The following is a 24,055-nucleotide window of genomic DNA, read 5'->3' as shown; positions in this document are numbered from 1 at the left end:
AGCGCCGCCCTCGCCCTCAGTAGACTCTGCGGGGCCCCACGGTCTGCGGATCACAGTGGGTCCTACAACTTCCTCACTTCCCTAAATGGGCAACTGCGCTTTCAGAACGCCAGGTCCTTCCCTGGCAGACCTAAGTGGCACATCCTGCAGCGGCCTGGGGCCCTAACCCTGGAGGGGGGGTGTCCCTGGCCCCCTATTGGCCTGTGACTGTCCCCAACTGGATGGAGCCATGGCTCCCGCATTCCTGCTGCTGCTGCTGCTGCTACTGTGGCTCCAGGGCCCTGTCTCAGGTGAGAGGACCAGAGGGCAGGAGAGCTGGCTTGGGGCGGGGGGGGGGGAGGGGAGGGGGGCGGGGCGGGGAGAGAGTGGCCTTTTCCTAGACCCTCCCGCTTTCATGCTTTGTGGGGTTGGAGGAGGAGAAGGATGGGGCTGGCCTAGAGGCTCCTGACCAGAGAACACTGAGAAGGTTGCATCCCTATATTTGGCCCCAGGCAAAGCTACCACAGGCCTCACAAACTAAGATAAAGCTCCAGACCCTCTCTGGTTGGGCCCCTTCATCTGCCAGGCCTGCTCAGGACCTCTGACCGTGGACACTCAGTTTCCTCACACAGAAAGCCTCCCTCCCCTGTTGGGAAAGGGCTGTTTGGTTCTTACAAGAATCATTGCACCACGTGTGTGTGCTTTAACTCCCTCAGTTGTTTGTGCCACTACCCCCTGTCCCCATCCCCCTGTCCTGAGCGGAAGCGATTTCTGAAGGCCTCGCCCACCCCACAAAATGCTCCTTGAGGGGGCCTCACCCATTCCTGCCTCCCTTATTGCCATGGCAACCAAGTTACCATTTCCTGTTCAGTTCTGGTGACTGCCTGTGGGAGGGGTGGAAGGTGGGCTCAAATGGGCTCCAGCACCCTGGAGATCCTTTCCAAGGGCACCCCACCCACGCACCTCCCCTAGGGAGCCTCCTCCTTCTGCTCCTGTGCGGAGCAATATTGGGGTCCCCCAAACCTCCCTCTCCCCAAATAATTTAGTTTGGTCATTCCTTTTACTTTGTGCAGGGCAAAGTGATGCTTAGAGAGGGTGTTACCTTACCCTGAGCCTCAGCTCTCCTGTAGCTGGGTTGGAAACAGGCAGATGTCTCAAATCCTGTGCTGGGTCCTTGGCTATCACAGCTCTGGGCTCTACTGGAGAAGTCTGGAGCGACCTGCATTTTAGAAACGGAAGCACGTGGTGCACTGGCTACGTTCCAAGCACTATCAATGGTAGAACCAGGGTTTTAACCCATATTTTTTTTATTCTTATATTTTATTATTATTATTTTATTTTAAGAGAGAGAGAGAGAGGGAAGGGGCAGAGAGAGAGGGAGAGAGAGGATCCCAAGCAGGCTCCGTGCTGTCAGCACAGAGCCCCACAAGGGGTTCGATCCCACGAACCCTGAATTCATGACCTGAGCCGAAATCTAGAGTCGGACGCTTAACCTACTGAGCCGCCCAAGCGCCCACCCATATATTTTTAGACTCTAAAATGTGTGCTCTCTACTCTGTCCTGCTGGGGAGAAACGTGTGTATGTGTGCAGAAGGCTCTGGGGGTGTGAAAGGAGTAAGTACTGAGCTTACCTTGGGCAGAGGGGTGGAGGGAGCGCAACACAGCTTTCTCTCTCTCCCTGTCCCCTGATTGCCCACCCCCACTTCTAGTTCCACTCTCTTCCTGCCAGGCTGTGGATTGTGAAATGCACGGACCACATCTTGTTTCTAGGCCGAGACAGTAACATGCTGTAGACGAACAGTGAATTCTTTGGTTTGCACCCCACTGAGAATTGAGATGCATGTTTGGGTATTTGTAATCTATGGATTTTATGCAACTAGAACGTTTTAAAATGAAATGCCACGTGAAAGGAACTAAGACAACTTGCTATTTAGAAGATAACTAAAACGAACTTCTTGGTGAATCATTTTTACTCTAAATTTTTTCAAATGCAGGACTTTCTTATCTACCTGAGTTGCTTGTGTTCTGGAATTTTATAACTTAGTGACTTCTGTTTTTGTCTGTGCATCTGTCTCGCTGTGCACCTGTGTCAGTGCCTGTGTCTCAAAGACGTGGGTCTTTCCCACAAGATCCTGCAAATGGGGTTGTTACCTTCCCATTGGGCTAGAAAATACCATGAAGAAAGGGGCTGTGTCAGTTGGAGCTCCCTGAGTGTAAGGGCTGAGTTTCTTCCATTAGTCTGGGGGTCCCTGAGGGCTTTGCCTGTGTCTCCACCATCAGACTGGGACTTCCCTGAGGGCTAGTCCTATATCTTTTGCACCATTCTAGGACTCCCCAGGGGCCCATGACTATTGTCTTCCTCCTCAGTTTGGGAACTCCCAGAGGGCAGGGATAATGTCTACTCCAACTGACTGGAAGCTCCGTGAGGGAGTGGCTTGTGTCTCCCCTCTCAGACTGGGAGCTAGCTGTTGGCCATACCCGTGTATCTCCCCTATCTGACTGGGGGAGCCCTTTCAGCATAGGACTGTGTCTCTCCCCACAACTGTGAGTTCCAGGCAATATCCACCTCCTCTCCCTTCACCTCGACCTTCAAGAGGCCTCCTTCCCCGCCTCTGGCCAGACCTCGCTCACCAGTAGTGTCTCCCCAGGTGTCCCTGCTGAGAACGTGTACACTAAAGTGCAGCACCTTGAAGGGGAGACTCTGTCTGTGCAGTGCTCCTACAAGAGCCGCAAAAACCACGTGGAGGGCAAGGTATGGTGCAAAATCAGGAGGAAGAAGTGCGAGCCTGGATTCACCAGGGTCTGGACGCAGGGGCCACGCTACCTGCTGCAGGATGACGCGAAGGCCAAGGTAGTCAAGATCACCATGGCGGCCCTCAGGCGCCAGGACTCGGGCCGGTACTGGTGCATGCGCAACAGCTCGGGGACCCTGTACCCTCTGACGGGCTTCCTTCTGGAGGTGTCTCCAGGTGAGCCGGCCCGCCAGGGCACGGGAGGGTTGAGGGTGTCCTCCCTGCCCCAGTCTCCATTCGCAGCAGATATAGTAAGAATAATAATCCATCCGTGGGCCTGGGGTGCCGCAGGGTTTTCGCAATTTTTACTGACATCTTCATGGGCGTTATTGTGCCCAGTTTACCGATGAAGAAAATGAGATCTAAAAAGCCCTCTGTGGATCTCACCTTGTCCAGGGTGAGACAGGGTCACAGAGCTAGCAGGTGGCAGAGACAGGATTCATACTTAGGGCACTGTGTGCTTTGTTTTTATTCCATCTTCTGTTAAATATATATTCACTGCGTCCCTAGCTATGTGCCAGGGACTGTTCTAGGCTCTGAGGTTAGAGGGGTGAGCAAAAGCAGACACAGCCCTGCCCTAGGAGAGACGACAGGCAGTCGCACATCATCAGACAAATAATTGTAGGTAACCATAAACGTTCTTAAGAAAATAAAGCAGGTCAGTGTTTTATTCAGTAATTCAGTGGCGGAGGGAGCCATTGAGGTGATAGAGACCAGAGAGGACTCTCCTGAGCAGATGACATCAAGCAGAGCCCAGCGTGATGAGAGCTTTTTAGCCCTGCTGAAATATGGGTCCTTCAGAGGGTATTCTAGGTGCATGTGCAAAGGCCCTGAGGTGGCAAGGAGCTGGGCCTGTATAAGGCAGGCCTGTGTGGCTGGTCCATATTGAGTGTGGGGCAGAGTGGCAGGAGATGAGGCTGGAGAGTCAAACAGCAGCTCTAAAGTCTCTGATGTGGAGTTTGAGTTTTATTCCAGGTAGAATAGGAAGCTATTGGAGAATTTAGAGGGGTGTGTTGTGGCTTGTCTTTAAGAGCCTAATGGCTGTTTTGTGGAGGATGGATTGTGGAAGAGGGTAAGAGATGGGCACAGAGACCCCTGTTGGGTGTTCTGGCTGAGAATGACAGTGTCTTAGAGTAGGACGTGGGCCCTGGAGGCGGGGAGAAGTGGAGGGGCTCAAATCTATGATGTTCAGACCTCCTGCCCCCCGCCCTGTACACTCCGGAGGCAAGACAGGATCTGCTTGTGTGGGAGGTGAGCAAAAGGGACGAATCAGGAGTGACCCTAAGGCTTTCTGTTCCATCAGCGAGGTGCATGACGGTACCATTTATTGAGTAGGGCGAATCTGGAGAGGAGCTGGTTTGGAGGAGAAATACCAAGAGCTGTATTTTGTCCTGTTAAGTTTGAGGTGCCTCCTGGAGCCCCAAGTGGGCAGCAGATGTGCAGCCTGAGTTTAAAGTCTAGGGGATTCGAGAAATCTATACAGACAGAAAGCAGATTGGTGGTTGTTTGGGGAAGTGGGGTGGACAAAAGGAGGAGGTAGAGGAGTCACAGCTAAAAGGTGAGGAGATGATGCAAATATTCTAACACTGGCTGTGGTGGTGGTTGCGGGACTCTGAATATACTAAAGACCATTGAATTTGGTGCTATAAATGGGCACAGTATGTGGGATGTGACTGGTGTCACAATGAAGCTGTAAAAAAAATCAAGGGAATGTAGGGGCGCCCGGGTGGCTCAGTCTGTTGAGCGTCCAACTTCAGCTCAGGTCATGATTTTGCAGTTTGTGAGTTTGAGCCCCACGTCGGGCTCTGTGCTGACAGCTCGGAGCCTGGAGGCTGCTTCGGATTCTGTGTCTCCCTCTCTCTCTGCCCCTTCCCCACTCATGCCCTGTCTCTGTCTCTCAAAAATGAATAAACGTTAAAAAAAAATTAAAAAAAAATCAAGGGAATGTAAAAGCTCTCCCTTGAGTGTCGAAAAGGAGAGTTAGGGCCAAGCCCCGAGGTCCCCCCCCCCAAATTTATACCATAGGAAACGGCGAGGAACCAGCAAGAAAATCTGAAAAAAAAGCAGCCAGTGATGATGAAATTTGTTATCCGCCCTTCTGCATTCTCCTGATCCCTATGTATCTCCCTTTTCTGTGGGACTGAGCCGAGGCAACTACTGTCTCTGAGATGTGGAACCAAATCTCGATCCCCCCTCTCCAGTTCTGCCTTTGCAGGGATACAAACACGGAATGGTTTCGCTTTTCTCTTTGCGCACCCCCTCCCCTTGTCAGATCTCACGTTCCACCTCTTAAAGGCCGTTTGGGGAGATTCCGACTTTGCAGACCCTTTCGGTTATCAGGAAAACAGAAAAATCCACAGCCTGTTTAAAAACTCTAATCTTCTAGCACTATATGCCCCTCCACTCCTTCCTGAAGACCAAGCCACCTGGAGTGGGGAAGGGGGTAGCCTGCTGCCTAACTCCCTCTCCTTCGTCTCGGCAGGTAGGGAAGGTGGGGTTCTTGGCAGTCCACTCTCCCTGCCATCCCCTGCCAACCCCCTGGTGCACCGAGGCAGGGGCGGAGGCAGGGGAGTGGTAGTGTGTCTTCACTGCCCGCTGTAGGAGTTCTCTCTCCGTGTCGGATGTCACTCTTTTGTACCCAGCCCTTTGGGATCCTCTGTGAGGTGGGTGTCCAGATGCTGGCCCTCCCAAGGCACCTACGCGTGAGTTCTCTGGAGGGTCTTTGGGGGTGTCCCCACTGCTGTGTAGGGTGATGGTGGAGATCTGGCTCCAGGTCAGCCTCTTCCCCTATCCCCACTCTCACCAATGTTGCTTGTTCGGGGGTCCCTTGCCCAGAAAGATGGGCACCTTCCATGGTGGCCATTTGGCCCTTTGAAATGTGTCCGTGTGATGCACAGTCATGTCATGTGGCAGCCCATGGCAGCCCTCTCTCTCCCCCACTGTTTCTCTCCAGTTCCCTTGTTCTCTGCGGATATAGTTTCCACATTGCCCCAGATGGGACCTGGGGCCTCCTGCAACCCCCTCCTCTTCCACCATCCAAACGCCAGCCTTCTCGAAAGTGGGATGTAAAAGGCTGAGGTGATGGGTGAGGGTAGCAGGTGTCTCTTCGTAAGCCCCTGAGAAGGGCATCTGACTCTGCTGCTTGAGGTGTTCTGTGGAATTTGGGCCTTTAGTGCTTCCCTGTGTTTTGTTTTTTAAGTTTGTTTGCTTATTTTGAGAGAGACAGCGACTGTGCCAGTGGGGGAGGGGCAGAGAGAGAGAGAGAGGGAGAGAGAGAATTCCAAGTAGGTTCCACTTTGCCAGCGCAGAGCCTGACACGGGGCTTGAACTCACGAATCTGTGAGATCATGACCTGAGCCGAAATCAAGAATCTGACGCCCAACTGATGCCCAGTTGCTTCCCTGTCTTCAGTCCCTTGGGCCCTACTTGCCAACTATGGAGCACCTGGAAAAGTCCCTGTTCAACATCATAGTGAAGAAGTCTCTTTGGCTCACAGGAATGAGGAGGGTCTGGAAGTGACTGGAGAGATGGGGGCGGGGAGGAGAGTGTCCTCTGGGCCCAGGTGGCCCAATAGGGCAGGCTAAAGAAACAGAAAGTCTCTTCCTTCTCCCTGACCAACAGCTGGTCACTCAGCAGAGCAGAGCCCTGGGTACAAGACCCAGGAGGGGAGACGGGGATCCGCTCCCATCAGCGAGACCCCCTCCTGACCTAACGTTCCTCCCTCTCTGGCCCCTTAGCCTCCGCCATCAAGAGAAGCACTCCTCTTCCACAGCTGGCCAGTATCCTCCAGAGTGGAATTGTCGTCACCGAGGGCCCAGCCCCCACCTCAGGCCCCGATGCCCCTTTCACCACCAGTGTGACAGTGCTCACACCTGGTCTCTTCACCATGACCAGACTCGTGCCCTCCGCTGCCTCAGGGTCCATCAGACTGACCTCCATGACAGGCTACAGCTTCACCAGCGCTGGCTCCTCTACCATGGGGCCCGGGAAGACCATGGGGTCCCAGACCGTGACTGTGCCCCCCAGCGATGCCGGAGCCTCCTCTGCCGGCCCAGTGTCTGTGTCTACCAGGGCCGGGCCCCCGCGTGCCAGATCACCCACCACAGGAACGTGCCATACCCGTGGGTCTCTCGTCAACAAATTATCCCCTGACAGGTACCCGGGGGTCGTGGGGCTGAATGACGTTTGACCGGATATGGCGGCCGTTCTTGGGGCCTCCACTTAAAGCCGACCTTCCCTTTCAGGAGGTCCGTCTGGCCTGCTGCTGAATGGCGGGTGGGTAGGACGCCAGAAGCTGGGAAGGAGTGGTGGCATCCATACGGGCTGGCAGTGGGAAGTGAGGGCTGAGGAGGGGTCAGCCTAAGAGTCTGTGGATGAAGAGGAGAAGGTAGGGGCAGGACAAGGATGGGCCTCGGGAGTAGGAAGTGGGAAATGGGGGATGCTTTAAATTGGGTTCCCCCGGAAGCCACCTCTGGGACCAGGAATGCTGGAAAGAGCGCGGGGAAATGAGACAGGGAGCCCGTAGAGAACCTAATCCAGCCACCAGCACTGTGGGCAGCGGAGCTCAGCCCATGGGGTGGGCTCTGGGGCCCTGCGTCAGACGCCCACCTGAAGGGCAAGAGAGCTGTGGTATTAATACACCTACTCCCACTGGCCGTTGATAGAGGGCTGCCTGTCCTGGGTGGGAGAGAGGGCTCCAGTAACAAGAGAAAGTCCTCAGGCCAAAAAATATTTGAATGGAGGTGCCGAGGGCTGGTGCACACGGAGTGCCACAGGCAAGGGGTTACAGGCTGTGCGCCTCCCGCATCAGCTGCAGAGGACAGCAGAAGGAAGGGCCACCACGAGAGGCTCCCACTGTGAGGACAGCAAGACTCTCAGTCTCCTCTGTCACAAATGGGGGTCCCTTAAGAGTCCTTGTCCTCAGCAGTGAGCGGATTTGGGGAAACAGTGGAGGAGATACTCCCCTCCACCTGGGACTCTTCCCCTGACCCCCAAGCTCCTCACTTCCTCCTGCCACAGCTGGGTTCCCAAAGAAGGGAGGCCATCACCCCGGCCAAGGCCTGTGAGGATTTCTCCAGGTCTGGCTCCTCTCCTGCGGCACGCAGGAAGACATGGGTCTGGGAGGAGGGAGCCGGGTGCTCACCTCCTCCCCGCTCTGTCCTGTCCCCTCAGGCACCAGGATTCATATCCCATTGTGCTCCTGGGGGTGCTGACCTTCCTCCCAGTGCCTGTGATGTTGATCGTGGTCTATGGGTTCTGGAAGAAGAGACACATGGGGAGTGAGTACAGCCCACCCTCCCAGCCTCCTGAGGGCAGAGCACTGGGGCTTGACACGCTTTCCAAAGCGCCCGCCTGCACTCCATTCCCAGGCGGTGTGTCCTCACCTTTGTCGGCCAGAAGGACTGCTTGGCACCCAGGGGAGGGAGGAGGGCGGGTGAACAGGAAAGGTGCCGCATGACCCTCCCGGAGCCGACCCAGCAGAAAGTGGAGGGCAGAGCCAGAAGGAGGGATGGACTGGCCCAGGAGGGTGGGGGGAGGGGAGCACCAGAGCCCTGCCCTTCATCTCTGTCCTTGTCCTCCCAGGCTACAGGGTATGCGACAATCCTGCTAGAGCCTGGAGGGACCCACTTGGAAGCCCGGAGCCTCCATGGAAGCCTGCTTGGTCCGAGGCCACTTAACTATGGAGTAGGAAAGCTGTTCCTGGAGGGGCCCTAGGAGGCCAGGGGAGGATTAAGATGGGGACCTGTGTGAACTGGAGCCAGACCGATGCTGGACTCAGGCCCCCCCTCCCCCCCGCAGAACCAGAGGCTGCTCTTGGCCCGCTCAGACCCCTTGGGCTGCCAAGAACCTGAGAACGCTCAGAATGGAGGGCACCAGGCCAAAAACCGCAGGGCAAGCCACCGAGGGGATCCTGAGTCCCAGGCCCCCGCTGGGTGGCAGAGAAGCCTTGTAGAGAGCTCAGGAGCCCCTTGTATGCAGCAGAGGAGAGCAGACGGGTGGGCCGCTGCTCTCTCCCCATCCCGAACCCTGTGCCCTCAGCCGCCTTCTGCTCCCCTCAAGCTTCCCCACGTGCTTGGGGAGGAGAGTGTCTCAGGGGCCCCGCCCTGGAGGAGAAGAAGGAACAGTGACCAACAGTTGGAGATCCACAGGGGTTTGGCAGCAGGGGACCCCAGAGCGGCCTAAGCCCCCCACCCTTGGGGCCCCGCGCCCTCTGATGGGCCTCTGGATGTGCCCTACCTTGACTGCAGTGCCTGTCCCTGAAGTCCTGGGAGCCAGCCAGCAGAGGCCACCAACCCACTGCGGCCTGTCACCCATTGGCAGGCCCTCTAGGGACAGTTGTGACCAGGCCGCCCAGAGCCCCTTGGCTGCAGGACCAGCCTGTCCCCAGATGGGGGCTGTACTCAGGGCTCTTCCCCTCGGTTCCCAGCTGCAGGCCTGAGCTCTCACAGAAGGCGGAGGGCCCTCCAAAGTCCACTGCAGGGGAGGCCACGGCTCAGAAAAGGGTGGATCGCCCACCCGGCCCCAAGGACTCATTGTCCCCTGGGAAGAGAGGAGCCACGTGGGACCCAGCAAGGACAGCCTGGAACTGAGCACAGCCTGGAGGAACGCCTGGGGCTGGAGGAGGGCAGGGAGTCTGGCCTCTGCTTCACTGGCCTCCGCTCAGACTTGGCCTCGCCTGCCGTGAAGGCTGGAGAGTATGGGCTGGATTCCTCCCCTGGAGCAGGGGCCCTACTAGTCTGGAGCAACTGGAATAAGCACCTAGGGATCAATGTGGCATTTCCACTCTCCCCCTGGAGCAGGGCCCTCCCAGGAGGGACAGCAGATGTCATTGTCAGGAGAGTGACACGGCCAGGGCCTTGATGGGTGGCTGGGGGGCCACCCCAGAATGGAGGTGGGGAGACAGGAAGGGACAGAAGGTAATCCTGGAGGACCGCAGGGAAGAGGCATCTCTTTCCTGCGTCCAGAAGGGGGCACTAGAGGAGGGACTCAGATTGAGGAACCCACAAGCCCGGTGTCAGGTCATACACACACGCGCGCACCCAGAGTGATTTCGGTCCTCTCTATCAGGAGGGCGTGCCCACGACCTTGGTGTGCAACTAGGAGGGGGTTCATTTCCCTGGGGAACACAGCTCCCCCAGACCCCCACTCCATTCAAGATCCTGCAACAGCACACTTACAGCCCCGCCTGTGGGAGAGCCGCAGAGGGCTCAGGACGGGGACTGGGGGATGCCCCCTGTCACTGTGTGACCCTGTGCAAGTAACTAACCCTATCAGACCTCATTGTCCTCTGTTGTGAAAGAGGACACTAACTCTACCTCCCAAGACTGCTTTCAAGGATCAAGTAGAGTGACAGGAACCTCTTACCACCGAGTAAATGCCTCCTGATTGCTCGTCCCCAAGCTCTTCTCCAGCTCTAGCGTATGCTTTGTCCACACTAAAGCCCTCTGGGCCCTATTTCTCTGTTGTGCCCTAAATTGAAAGGGGCTAGGGAGGGCAGAGGGACACACGGGCAGGCCTCAGGCGGTGGGTGCTGGACCTAGGCAGAGGCCTTCGGCTGTGCCCTGATGTCAGGGTAGCTGTTAGGGGACCCCCCCATCCCTGTTTGCTGAGGATGAGGGGCTCCCGGAATTGGGTGAGCCTGTACCAGGTGCCCACCCTTGGAGCCTGCTCCCACGTGAACTCCCCAGGAAGGATACAGGGTACTGGGAAAGGAATACAGAGCCCCCGCCCCGGGTCTCCAGCCCCGCTGGGGCCTGGGTGGCCTCTTTGGACCTCCAATGCTCTGGGACATTTTCCTGAAAGCCCCAGCCTTTCATTTTTCTCCTTGTCCTTACCCCTTTTTCCCTGGAGCTGCAGGAGGATCCAGATCCTCAGGAGATCCTGGGCAGGGGGTGCATGGGGGGGGTGTGGGGGTGGGTATCACACAGGCTGCTGCTGCTGCTGTTAGTGGCTAAGGCAACAAAGCTTCCTGAGCAATCGACTGTGATGACAGGACACACCCGTGGAGGGCTTCCTGTCGTGACCAAGGGCCGGGACACGTAAAGAAAACCCAGCTCGGGGGGATGTCTGCTCTGCGGAACATAGAAGACACATCTGTCACCGTGGGACACACGCGCTCCCACTGGAAGTCCAGCAAGCAAGCCTCAAGTTCACGGTCCTCCCAGGTGGCTGCAAAAGGTTTCTCAGTCTGCATCAAACTGAGTCGGTGTATCGTCCTCCTTCAGGCTGATGGACTTGTTACTCCAGGGCTGGGAATAGGGAGAGCGGAAGGCCTCCTCTGCCCGCCCCTCCCCTCAGGGGGCTGCCTCAGCTGCAGAGAGAGGCCTCACCAAGGGCAGTCCCCCTCCCAGGGTGGCCCGTCAACCCTGACTGGCTGTCGCAGGCTCCAAAGCCCCGGCATCTCCTTGCCACCCTGGAGAGCATCCTGTCTTCAGATCTCTGCAGGCCTGAGCTTCCTGTTGACCTGTCCTTCTCTTCCCGGCTTGGTCCCCGGGCATGTTAGGCCTCCCGTGCTAACCTCCACCTCAGAATCTGTGCCCCCACAAACCCGACCTGCCACACTGCATTTTTACAAGGTGTCCTCCTTTCTTCGCTGTTTATTAACTATACACAGCCTGTGGTGATTGTTTTTCCGTGGCTCTTCTAATGACAATTATTCTTAAAAACGTGCTTGATTACTGTGGTCTTTGGACAAATGCTTGGGGAGTGATTATGGCAGGCTGGGAGCTGGGGACATGGGGTGACTGGGGTGGGGAGACTCCCCTCCAGCCTCCCCGATCCTCTTCCCCCCCTGCCAGTTATGCTCCCCCGCTTCATTCTTTCCCACCCTTGCCAGAATATTCCCTGATTCCCTGCACCTCTTCCTGGAAATGACTCTCCCTCTCTCCTCTCCTCTGCCCCTCCAGTCCCCACACAACCCCCCCCAGCTCCCAGGCAGGCCTGGACAAGAAGGCTCAGACCACTGGGCACCTCCAAAGGTCCCCTAACTGGGTCACTCCCCGTCAGCCACTGCTTTACCGGGTGGGGAAGAGGTAGCTGAGGGCTGGGAGGAAGTGGTCAGCTAGAGGGGAGAAAGAAAGGAGAAATAGGTTCTGCTTTCACCAGAGTTTCTTCCTGGGCTTCCACAGCTTTCTACATCCCAACCCCAGTGCGACAAGGAGGAAGAGGCTGAGCACGAGAGAGCCACAGCAGTAGCCGCAGAGTCCCTTGGAGCCTCAGTCCAGTCTCGGGGTTGTCGCCTCTCGGGGCTCACGTGTAGCACCTGCAGCGGGAAGGTCCCCTCCTCCCAGGCCTCCTACTGCCCTGTTGGAGCACGCTTCTTCCCCCGGACCAGCGAGGGTGGCTGTGCTGAATCCCCACCCTTGTCCCCCAGCCAGAAGCTCCCTGTCCTCGGGACTTCCCTCTCCCACCCCGGCTCAAGAAGAGGGCCCATGGCCGGGGGGGACACACACCCGCTGCTATCTGTCCTTCTGATGCTCCTGGCATCATCAGGTGATGAGGACCAGGGGAGGGAACAGGGCAAGAGGAGGGGGAGGTGGCCGGGTGAGGCAGGCCAGAAGGGGACAGGGGCGGGGTGGGACTGTGGCCTGAGGCTGCCTCTGGGGCCCTTTCTGCAGAGGAAGGCACCTATCTCCTGGCCCCGCAGTGGCAGATGAACTGCTCCCTGACCCGAGTTTCTTTTCAGGCTCCTGGGAACAGCAGTCACCGTGGCTGCACAAACTGGAAGGGGAGACGGTCTCCGTGAAGTGCGTGTACCCGCCCTGGACAGGTTCAAACATGATGAGAGTCTGGTGCAGGGACATTTCAGCAGATACTTGTATCGTGTTAGCCTCCAACACCAGGCTCCCCAGAGTGTCCGGGGATCCTCGAAACTCTATTCAGGATTATTCCAGTTTAGGCTACTTCATCGTCACCATGACTGAGCTCAGGGTGAAGGACTCTGGATTTTATTCATGTGGATTCTACAAATCCTCAGAGATCTCTGTTCTCGGAAAATTCCGTCTGGTGGTATCTCGGGGTGAGTTCTTGCCCTTCTTTGTGTGGTCCTCAGCCTTCCTAAACCACAGGTGTTAGAGCTAGAGAAGACTCTAAAAGCATTTTCTTCTTGGCTCTCACAGCCGAAAACCAGTGCCCTTTGCCCAAGGTCACCGTGAATTAAAGGCAGAACCAACAGAACTCAGACCTGCTGGCTCACTTGGTTCTTCCTTTCCCATCACATGTGTCTCTGAACAGTTTTGTTGCTACTGACAAGACTCGTCCGTTGATTTCTAATGACTGTAAGGCTCCCTCAGGCTTGACGAGACTGGCTGGTGACTGGGCCGCTCCTGGGCATCCCCACCCCTGACCCTAACCCCTAACCTTCTCTCAAAGGGTTGTGCTTGAGTCCCAGGAAGCCAGTTGGGTTAACAAATGGCGGACAGGCAGGAGGCAGCCAGTCAGTGAGGCAGACGTGGGGCTTCGAGGGTGAGGTTGGGAGGTGCAGCGGCCGAGGGCTCAGAAGACATGTGTCCTCACCCTGGCCCTGCCCCTTATAGTCGAGAGACCATAAGCTTCAGGTGGGGAGCTTGGTGGTGCTCCCCATCTGACGCCCCAGGTGTATTTCTTGAAAACCTCCGAGTGGTTGGGGCACCTGGGTGGCTCAGTCGGTTGAGTGTCCGACTTCGGCCCAGGTCATGATCTCATGGTTTGTGGGTTCGAGCCCCACGTCGGGCTCTGTGCTGTCGGCTCGGAGCCTGGAGCCTGCTTCAATTCTGTGTCTCCCTCTCTCTCTTCCCCTTCCCCGCTCATGATCTGTCTCTCTCTGTCTCTCAAAAATGAATAAACGTTAAAAAAAATTAAAAAAAAAAAAAACCTCCGAGTGGCAAAGCCTGCCCGCCCTCCCCCCCCCCCCACCCCCACTGAGTTTCTCTGTGATGGCCGGAGCCTGAATGGCATCTTCCCAGACCCCTGCCCTCCTTCCAAGCCTGCTCAGCCATTCCGTGAGCTGGGCACCCGGAGGACGCAGGTCAGCTGCTTGGCCAGTCACCGCCTAAGCCGTGGCTCACCGCCCTCCCCCATGTAGGGCAGGGGCTGTGCTCTAGAAGGGGAATCAGAAACCTTGAGACCCACTCCTGTGCTGGGGGAGCCCACAGCGCCCTCCCACCCCAGGAAGGCAGATACATAGGTAAAGGGTTAGGAGGGTGGGTGGTGGGCGGCATAATGGAAGCATGTTGGGTGGCGGCCCAGTGGAAGGGAGAGACCAGGTTGGTGGAGAAAGCAGTGGTATGGATTCTCCTGGAGGACTCCCCAGAGGAGGTGATACCGCCTGGGCCTTACTGAAGGAGCAGGACCCCCAGACAAAAGTGGGGGCAGGTGGGAGGGAAGCATTATGGGTGGAGAGTACATGATATGTTCAAAGAACACAGAAAAGACTGTGGAATATAGCCAAGTGATAGTGTGGTCCTAATCTAAAGCCACTTGCACGGTGGCACTTCACTGTGAGGAAAACCCAAGAGAAATGGGTTCTGCTTTCACCAGAGTTTCTTCCTGGGCTTCCACAGCTTTCTACATCCACATCACTCAGAGTAACACCCCCACTTGGCCCAGAGCCCTGTGTGGGCCCATCCTCCCCAGGGCCACGGGCTAGAAGTGGGGAGCCCGCAATGCGGAGCAAACACATGGGAGTGCTCCTCTTGTGGTCGTGTCTTTCAGCTACAACCACACCCACCACCACGAGCACCAGGAGCACCAAAGCCTGGACCTCCGCCGCCAGCCCTGTCACTGACAGGTACTGTCACCTGCCTCCCGGTCCTCTCTGTCCTCCACTTCCTCCCCCCCCCCCCCCATGGCCGACTGTGCCAAATGCCTCCAGCTACCGCATGCCCACAGACGCCTGGCTCTCAGGGGGGCAGAATGCTTCCGGTCACTTGCTTCAGGCCTCTTGGAGCCTCAGTTTTGTCATCTGCAAAATGGGGCCAGTGGACATTCTCACCTTACAGCAGGGTTGCTTACCTTGGGCAAGGCTGACATTTGTTGAGAGGGGTGTCCCGGGCGGCAGCGTCCCTGGCCTCTGCCCATGGGACACCAACAGCACAAACCTCCCTGAGACCACCCAGGTGTGACAACCAAACCAAAATGTCTCTGGACACTGCCAAGTTTGCCTCGGGGCAGAACCACCGTCTTACGGAGTTGCCGTGAGGAGTAAGTGGGATTTGCCTGGCCCAGCGCCAGGCATGTGCCCAGAGCTTCTTCCTTGGCCTCTCCCCTCTTCCAGCCACAGGCGTCCGGGGGAAGGGGGCACTCTGTCGTTACTACAACCCGCGGCCTGATTTCTTCTCTACCCCTGCTTGATGGGTTCTAGGCCCCGACCCCCCGGGACTGACCTGATAGCCGCTCTTATTCCAGACTCCATCCTCCCTGCCGTCTCTCCACCCACCATCACTGTGATGGGAACCCGGGGCTCTCACAAACCATGGTTCCTTGCTTCAAGGCAGTATGTCCAGAAACCAGGTGGAGCTGGTCATGGAGCTGAGAGGTGTCCCTAAAGTGGCTGCCTCCAGGGCTTAGGGCTTTGACACTTGCCGCCCTGGGGAGCCTGCTGTGGTGTGGCAAAGCCTGTCTTTGTGTTCTGCCTTCGACTTCAGACAGGCCCTATCCAGATGTGTTTATCATGTGGCAGAACTGTGGGTCACAGGAAACCAGTGTTCTCTGAGAGTTGAGCGCCTCTCACAGGCAGGCTGAGGTGACAGAGCTGGGACCAAGAATAGTTTAGGGGAGCAGGTTGGAAGGGTGAGTGCAGGCCCTGCAACAGGGGCCCGGGGGCAAGTCAAGGGACAGCAGCCAGAAAAGGGAAAAGGAGCAAAGACAGCAGGCATTGGTACCATTCCCCTTTCACAGAGGAGGAAACATAGCCCAGACGTGGCTAGACGTGCATGGCTTACGGGGCAGAGTCCTTGACCATGGGGCTGCCTCCTGGCCAGCTCAGCGGGAGGCGCTGTCATGACCACCAAATGTGTGGGGAGAGGGATGGCTTCCCCGCAGAAGGTTGGCTCCCACTTTCCTCACCCTGCTGGCTGTTCCTTGTTCCCAAGCTCCGAAAGCAATTGGCGTCTCATCATTCCCACCTCGACGGTGGCCGTCCTGCTGCTGCTGGTGCTCATGGTCCTCATGATCCTGTACTTCAAGAAAGCCCGAGGAAGTGCCGGGAAAGGTAAAGCCCAGAGCTGGCTCAGAGCAGACCACTGAGGGCGTGGCTATGATGTCCTCGTGCCCGCGAACCGTGAGGACCAGGCTTATTGTGCCCATTCTACCTACCACCAAGGAAATTGAGGCCCGCAAGACAAGGTGGCCAGGATCCCTGGGTGCTCTTGCTTTGCAGAACAGCAGGCAGGATCATTCTCTTCAGAGGCTCAAGGTCAGCTTCCTCGAAGCCTAATTTGCCTAAAATTGGGCACTCTGCTATCATTTGGGGATCGTATAATTTGCCATCTTTTTATAGGTAAGGATTTACTTTTTTTATTTTTTAAAAAAGCTCTATTTCCGTTGAGAGAGGGAAAGTGCAAGCAGGGGAAGGGGCAGAGAGAGAGAGGGAGACAGAGAGACTCTGCACTGACAGTGTGCAGCCTGACACAGGGCTCCGTCCCACAAACTGTGAAACTTGAGCCAAAGTCAAGGGTTGAATGTTTAACGGACTGAGCCACCTATCGTTAAAGATTTTGAAGCAAATTTATCTAAAAACCTTTCTGGTCAACGGTATTGGTTTTTGATTGTCACTATTGTTTTTATTTATGTTTTCTTAATTTTCTTAATGTTTTATTTATTTTTGAGAGAGAGAGAAGGGGGAGGGGCAGAGAGAGAGGGAGACACAGAATCCGAAGCAGGATCCAGGCTCTGAGCTGCCAGCACAGAGCCCGATTCAGGGCTCGAATCCACGAGCTGGGAGATATGACCTGAGCCGAAGTCGGATGCTTAACCGACTGAGACACCCAGGCGCCCCTGGTTGCCACAGTTGTTTTTAAATTTTGTCTCCCTAAAAGCACAAGAAGGACTTTTTAATCTTCTGAGTTGTAAGTTTTTAGCATTAACCTTTGCGCAAGGCTTATCAGATTAGTGCCTTTCAATGATTCCTGCCTTAGTTTTTGTTGTTTGGTTTGTTTAGCATGTATGTGCTGTGTATTTATTAACCATATAATCCAGTGTTGTCTCTGTTGACAAGATTGAAATGTGGAAGCAAGTCAGGGTTATGCTGGGCCGTATTGATTTTAATTTTTCAAGCTATCAAAATCCTAACGTAGTAATGGATTGTAAAATTAAAAAAAGGTTTTTTTATGTTTGTTTTATTTTTGACAGAGAGAGAGACAGAGGGGGGCAGGGGCAGAGAGAGAGGGAAACACAGAATCCGAAGCAGGTTCCAGGTTCCAAGCTGTCAGCACAGAGCCCGACGTGGGGCTCGAACTCACAGACTGTGAGATCATGAGCTGAGCTGAAGTCGGACGCTTAACCGACTGAGCCACCCAGGTGCCCCGGATTGTAAAATTTTCTATCCGTACTTTTCAAACTGTGCAAAGCCAATTTAGTGGGTCACAATACTATTTCCATAAAACAAAATAAAAAGGTAAAATGTCACAGTGGTTTGTACACTCTGGAAGGACAAATATTTTTTCATTGGACTTTTAGGGGTGTGGGGGGGGGGGCGCACGTATGCGTAGGAGTGTGAGTGTGTGAGTGTGTGTATTCGTATGTGCCGGAATAAGATAAAATGTTTCTCATTGTGGCTCCTGGCCCAAAAATTTGAAAGATGTTATAGATAACTTCCCCAGCAAATAGATTATACTTAAATTGATGTTTCAGTTTGGAACTTTCAGTGACTTGAGTTGATTAAGCTTACCAGTTTTATGCAAATGAGCCACAGGCCGCCAGCTTGATTTGCTCCTTATCACTAACCTCTGCTCCCTGGACACTCCTCTGCACTGGCCGGGGCCTGCGACCCTACTGTGACCTCCCTGCAACGTCCTGGGCAGGGTGGGATTTCCGGGCCAGGGCCCCAGCCCCTCCCCTGCCAGGGTCCCCTCTGCCCAGAGGGGGCCTCCATCACCTCTGCCTTCTCAGGAGACTGGAGCCTAGGGAGCGGTCCCTGCCCCAAACTGGACTCTTTTCTTCACAGGTGAGGACAAACTCCACGTCTATGACAACATTTCAATCCAGAGGGAAAAGACCACTGAACACCGGAAAGACTCCTCGTCAGGGCAGAGGCGATCTCAGGTTTCCTGGGTATCTTTGTTGTCAGTGTTACTGTCTTTTTTAGCTCCCCAGCTTGTGTTTACTTGTAGTTTCTGTTCAGTCGGGGCCTGGAATCACGTGTGACTCCTCATGTTGCCTCATCTGCACGTACCCATTGCCCCATATTTCCCAATTCAAACCTCTTCAAGAGAGAGAAGTTGACTGCTTCAGCTTTTGACCTTCACCCCCACAGGAGACAGCTATTAATGGGGGTCCATCCCATGGGTCCAGAGCCAGCCTATGGCATGGCTTCCATCAGTCCAGTTGGCTAGGGGGAAGAGGGCCTCACGGCACAAGCATGGCTCCCTAAGTGCTCTCTCTTTGGGAGCTGAGGGCCGAGCTGTTGCCCTTGGGTAGGCATGTCTTGTCTAAAGATCTGAGACTCTTAAAACCACAGAATCGCAGGATTGGGAGGATCTAAAGCCATCTGGTTCAACCCTCTGTAATGCTGGAATCAACTCTACAAATGGTACCCCTACCAAGTGCTGTTCTAGCTCAGCACTACTCAAACTTGAGTATGCATAAAAGTCACCTGGAAAACATGTTCAAACAGAATTTCTTGGGCCCCTCCCCCAGAGACCGATTTAATAGATCTTGGGTGGAACCTGAGATTTTAACAAGCTGCCAGGCAATGCCGGTCCATGGATCATACCCAACATAGCCTTCCTTAGCCTATTCTTAAACATCGTCAGTGATGGCAACTCTGCTGGCTTCAGCTATTCCCAGAGGCTCTGCAAGGTCCATACTCTGTCCCACACCTTATCCCTGTCTCTGTTCTCCACCCAGCTCTGGGCAGCCTGGGGGCCACTGACCATTCCCAGCTATGATCTGTACAATGAACATCTATCTTCTTTGATTCCCAGGGCTCCAATCAACAGATGGGCTCTGACGAGGACTCTGGGGCCATTTGCTATGCTTCACTTACCCACCTGAACAACTTTGACCTTGAGGACTCCATCTATGTCAACACCCACCCCAACCTGAGGCCCACGCCTAACCCCCTTCTGACTGTGGAATATGCCAGCATCTCTGGAAGCAGACCCCAGCCCTCCAACTTGACTGCCCTGGAGGGGGAAACTCAGGAGCTGAAGGCAGACTTCACTGGGCAGTGCGCACTTAACAAGTACCTGTGAGGCGTGGGGTTGTCCTACCAGTGATACGGGGACTTTGGTGGGACAAAGATGGTCCCAAACCAGCAAAAGGTCATCCCTTCCTACAAAGGAGGTGAGGAAGGGGGAGGAGAAGAAAGTCCTTATCACTCCAGAGGAGAGAAGCTTTGAGTCTAAAGGCTGTGCTGGGCAGGCTCTGGGGCCCATAGAAGGGGTTTCTAGACACCTGCCTGCTCCCCTCCCCAGGGTCTAGGAGGAGGGCTATTAGAGCAAAGTCCAATTACATAGGGTCTGGATCCCAGTGCCTCTGAGTGACCCAATGTTCGCCCCACTCTGTGACCCTCACTTCCTTCCTGACCAGGGGCTGTGAAACCCTGACACACTGTGCAAGTTCCTCTTTGGTGACTCTCCTCATGAAACCCCCCTTCCACCCCCAACTACCTCTCAGGGCTGCTAAGCCAGGCTGGAAAGTTCTTTTCCTCCACCAGAGCTCCTTCCTGACCTCCTGATTTTGATTCTCACAAATGACCCTGCCAGTATGTGGGCAGTGTCCTCCACTCAAGAGTCCCTCCTAACACTTGGCCTTGCTGGGCAGGGGTGGGAGGCATGAGAGCTTCCTTCCTTATAGTGGCCCCTGCAGCCACTGTAGGGAACTGACCTGGGCTCCCTCCCCTTCCATGGAAACCATCAACTACCTTGCTAGCTTCATCTCCAACAGAGCAGGCTGAGGGCCACCTCCTGCTTTGCCCACGTACACTTCCACAGGGCTCTTACGGAGACATGGGCCCCCTTTTATTCTGCACCTCCAAGGAGTGACTCTGGATTGTGGGAATTCTAGGCCATGGGGGCAGAGGGTGCTGTCCTACCATGTCATGGGAAAGATTTCTTGAATTGCAGATTCATTACTTCTCAAGGGTGACATTTAAAGATCATCAAATCCAACTGCCAGTGGGAGGCCAGATCCCTTCTGCAAAATTCCAGTGAGTCATACAGTGTCTGTCCCAATCTCTTGGAGGACAGGGGATTCACCGCTTATTGGTCAGTGTGAATGGTTTTGTCAGACAAGAACTTGTTTGCCATCAGTCACAGTGAGACATCAGCTTTGCCTCCAGGATGGGACCTGAGAGTGTGGTTGCTTCAGGGCCAGGAAGGGAGAGGGGTTGGAGAGGAAAAGGGTGGGTGGTCTGAGGTCTGGCAGGCTCGGGTGTGATGATGAGGTCTTCTTCAGGGAGGAAGGCAAAGTAATTCCTTGTCACTTGTGACATCCCAGGTTCTCAGTGTTGAGGATGTGGTTCTGTCCCGAGTCTGTGGCTGTTGGGGACATCTGGGAACAACCCCGAGTTGAAAGAGGTGGAGAACAGGATGTTCTGAGCATCACCTTGGCTCCTCAGGTCTCTTCCCTGCCCTTCCAGTGCTCCAGATTTGACTACCAGAGGCTGGGCACCTGCTGTATCCTGACCTCTCACCCTACCCGACCTTGCTCTGAGAGGGCCATCAGCACTGACCTATGGCCTCATTAGACCTCTGGTCCTCTGTTGTGCTAGGCTCCTGACAGTGCCTCTTGGTCTATATTTTAGTCTACATAACCACTGGGGGAGCCCATCTTCACCATGGTCTTCTCGACTCGGGTTTCCTGGCTATAACACCACGAGCAATCCCAGGGGTCAGGTTCCTCCCGCCACTGTCCAAAGCCAAAGGATTTACTCAGACTAGAACCCCTGGAGTTATAGGCATTACATGGTATTTATAGGGGCCTGCTGACCTCCAGCCACTGCTCAGGGGCGGTGATTAAGTCTAGTAAGCCAACAATTATGGAGTGTTTCTTATAGCCACATTCCTCTACATACCTTAATGGCTTAAACAACCTCATAAGGTAAGTGCTTTCCCTTCATTTTAAAGATGGGGAAATTGAGATGCAGACAGTTCAGTAATTTCCCAAAGTCTTATAGCTAATAAATGGTGGATCCTAGACCTGAAATTTTAGCCACAGTGCTTTTGGGTCCCTGTTCCCATTGCATGTACGCATGTGTGCACATGCATAGTGGGTAGACGTATGACAAAATAGTAACACCAAGCAATCATGGCAAGAGCTGAAGAATGCTAACGGTGCTAGGAGAGGATGGGAAGCGTGACCTTTTCTGATAGAACTCCAGGAGCCAAGAGGGGATGGTAGGGCTGTGGCTGATGTAGCTGGGGAGTTTGAGGAGAGAGATTCTTGATTAACCAGTGTCCCCAGATAAAAAGGCCTGGGTCCCTCCTGCCCACAGTGCCCCAGGGAGGGGACCACCCCTTCTGCCACCCAAGGCTCAGGCCCCACAGGAGAGAGATGCTCTTCGACCTTTGGGACACCAGCAGGCTTTAGGCACCATCCTCGGAGGGCCTGCCACCCACTGCCAGTTGGACCCTCCCTTCACCTTGCCCCCCACTATGCTCTTTATGCCCACAGTATGTCAATGTTTTGTTCATCGACTTGTCTGTTTTCTGTTTTGGTCAGTGTTTCAAGCCACTAAGGTTTGGGATAGTTTGTTACCAATAAACAATAAATAATCAAACTGAAGAACCAAGACAAAGTTGAAGAACAAATGGAAAAGGAGATGGTCTTACCTGACCGGAAACCAAGACTTAGTGTGATGTTCTCACAACCACAGTGTGATCCTAGACTAGAAAATCGACCAGGGCAACAGAATTGGGGGGTGAGAAGTGGGAACCTGATTTTCTGCCAGAGCAGGCGTATGAAACAGGGGCAGAGGAGAGGAATATGCCATGGTCTGGGAGCAACCATCTATCCATATGGGGAAAGTAGGAAATTAGATTCCCGCCTATGTTTTACACAAGAATGAATTCCAGGTGGGTTACAAATCTCCATGTCAATAGCTGAGCAATAAAATGTCTAGACAAAAATGTAAGCGTTTTCATGACTTCAGGGTACAGGAATATTTCTTGAGCAAGACATCAAAAGCTCAAACCATAAAGGGGAAATGTGGTGTTTGACTATATTAAAATGAAAAACTCGAGTACAAAAAGAAGACACCAAAAAGAAAGTGGGAGATGGGGCGCCTGGGTGGCGCAGTCGGTTAAGCATCCGACTTCAGCCAGGTCACGATCTTGCGGTCCGTGAGTTCGAGCCCCGCGTCAGGCTCTGGGCTGATGGCTCAGAGCCTGGAGCCTGTTTCCGATTCTGTGTCTCCCTCTCTCTCTGCCCCTCCCCCGTTCATGCTCTGTCTCTCTCTGTCCCAAAAATAAATAAAAAACGTTGAAAAAAAAATTAAAAAAAAAAAAAAGAAAGTGGGAGGAGAAGCCGCCGACAGGGAAATGGAATTTGCAATGCATATAACTGATAAAAGATTAGCAGCCAGGATTTATAAATTAGTAAAAGGACACACCATTTTTAGTGGACAAATTATAGGTGAGAAGAAAATCACACCCAAGAAAGTGAAAAACATAAATAATGGTTAACTTCCTGAGCAATCAAATAAATTCAAATCTCAACTAAAAACACTTCTACCCAGTGTATTGGTTGGGGACTTCAAATATGTCTGTAATGCTTCATATGTAGATACAGAAATATAGGAACAGATATAGGTATAGATTTAGATATAGATATAGATACAGATATAGACATAGATATATAGATACATCCCTCATATTTTTTAATTCTGAGAGTTCGTGATAATAATCACAGTCAAAAATCTAGTTCTGTGAATGAATTTAGGCACCCCAAATGGCATTTTCTCTGTAACAATAAAACCACCAGGCAGGTGCTGTTATCAGGTTCCTATTACATCAGGAGGTTATGCAACAGAGAACAATAGAAAAAAATGTAAGCATGGCAGGATATGTAAATTTTGGTGCTAAGTAAGTCTACTGTAATTTTTTTTTGATGTTTATTTTATTATTATTTTTTTGATGTTTATTTTTGAGAGAGAGAGAGACAGAGTGTGAGCGGGGGGAGGGGCAGACACAGAATCAGAAGCAGGCTCCAGGCTCTGAGCTGTCAGCACAGAGCCCCACGTGGGGCTCGAACTCACGAACCGCGAGATCATGACCTGAGCTGAAGTGGGATGCTTAACTGAGCCACCCAGGTGCCCCAGTGAAATAAGTTCTCAATGTAAATTCTAAATCCCAGCACAGCTTCCCGAAGGTCAGAAACTTGGCTGGCCTTCTTTTTCTTAACCACTACTATCTCTTCTGCCTGAGTTTCTTTCTCCCTGGAATCTTTACAGATGTCTCAAAACAAGCCCCTTCTCCCACCCACTGTGGCGGTCATGCATGTAACAAATCCACAAGCTAGACTTGGTGAGGGTCCTTTCAAGGAGCTTCATTCAAGGAACCCCAGGCTAACACCAACAAAAAGTCATCACAACAATCTGAAGCTTTACTCTGTCCTTCAAGGAAATGCACGAGTCCTTACTTACCTTGCTGTCAATGGCTGGCATCTACAGGCTGGCTCACCCCCAAACCCTCAGCCAATCTCTCCTCAACCTAGTTTTCCTGGCCCTCCCCCTGCTGGTCATTAGTGTCTTCACTGAAGGAGTATGTCTCCTCAGCCAAAGACTCAGAAGTCAAGAAGCCGAGCCTGAGCCGGAGGAAAGAATGGATCCTCCAAATCTCTCTGGTCCCTGCTGTTTTAGGTCTTGTCTTCCAGGCTGAGATATTTGAGTTCGTGCGGAGGGTCTGGCGATGTGGGGTGGAAGGGTGACTAATGGCGGGTTCTGCTACATGACTTGGAACGCAGAAGGAGTGGATCGCAACCCGAAGCTTCCTGCAGCTATAGAAGTGTTGAGATTCACCTCCCAATGCACCACAAAACATTAGCGTTTTAAGAGACATTAATAAGTGTCATGTGAAAATAACCCATGCTAGGAACATATTTTCTTCAAACATTTTAACGTAAGGAAAAGGAAGTTGCGCTTATCA

The 24,055-nt window shown here is 53.9% G+C and overlaps 2 protein-coding genes across 5 annotated transcripts; both read left to right on the top strand.

The window, feature by feature from the left end:
• Positions 1-36: 36 nt before the first annotated feature.
• Positions 37-10,226, top strand: TREML2 (triggering receptor expressed on myeloid cells like 2). 3 transcript variants are annotated; one of them, XM_023253951.2, is made up of 5 exons: positions 37-290; positions 2,628-2,948; positions 6,509-6,926; positions 7,944-8,050; positions 8,355-10,226. In XM_023253951.2, exons 1-5 carry the CDS (start codon positions 230-232, stop codon positions 8,447-8,449), a joined length of 1,002 nt encoding a protein of 333 aa, XP_023109719.2. In that variant the 5' UTR covers positions 37-229; the 3' UTR covers positions 8,450-10,226. The 3 variants fall into 3 exon arrangements, 2 of the variants coding, with proteins under 2 accessions (XP_023109719.2, XP_023109720.2); XR_006597762.1 differs by having other exon boundaries at positions 6,509-6,892; XM_023253952.2 differs by lacking the exon at positions 7,944-8,050 and having other exon boundaries at positions 38-290.
• A 469-nt stretch (positions 10,227-10,695) lies between these two features.
• LOC101090615 lies at positions 10,696-22,039 on the top strand. Of its 2 annotated transcripts, none has more exons than XM_006931697.4 (7): positions 10,696-10,936; positions 11,900-12,263; positions 12,457-12,789; positions 14,463-14,538; positions 15,842-15,960; positions 17,914-18,011; positions 18,893-22,039. In XM_006931697.4, exons 1-7 carry the CDS (start codon positions 10,835-10,837, stop codon positions 19,160-19,162), a joined length of 1,362 nt encoding a protein of 453 aa, XP_006931759.3. In that variant the 5' UTR covers positions 10,696-10,834; the 3' UTR covers positions 19,163-22,039. The 2 variants fall into 2 exon arrangements, with proteins under 2 accessions (XP_006931759.3, XP_006931758.3); XM_006931696.4 differs by having other exon boundaries at positions 17,914-18,020.
• Positions 22,040-24,055: the final 2,016 nt, after the last annotated feature.

Source organism: Felis catus, chromosome B2 (assembly GCF_018350175.1).
Source record: "Felis catus isolate Fca126 chromosome B2, F.catus_Fca126_mat1.0, whole genome shotgun sequence".
NCBI classification, from domain to species: domain Eukaryota; kingdom Metazoa; phylum Chordata; class Mammalia; order Carnivora; family Felidae; genus Felis; species Felis catus.
This window is presented reverse-complemented; position numbering and strand designations above follow the sequence as displayed.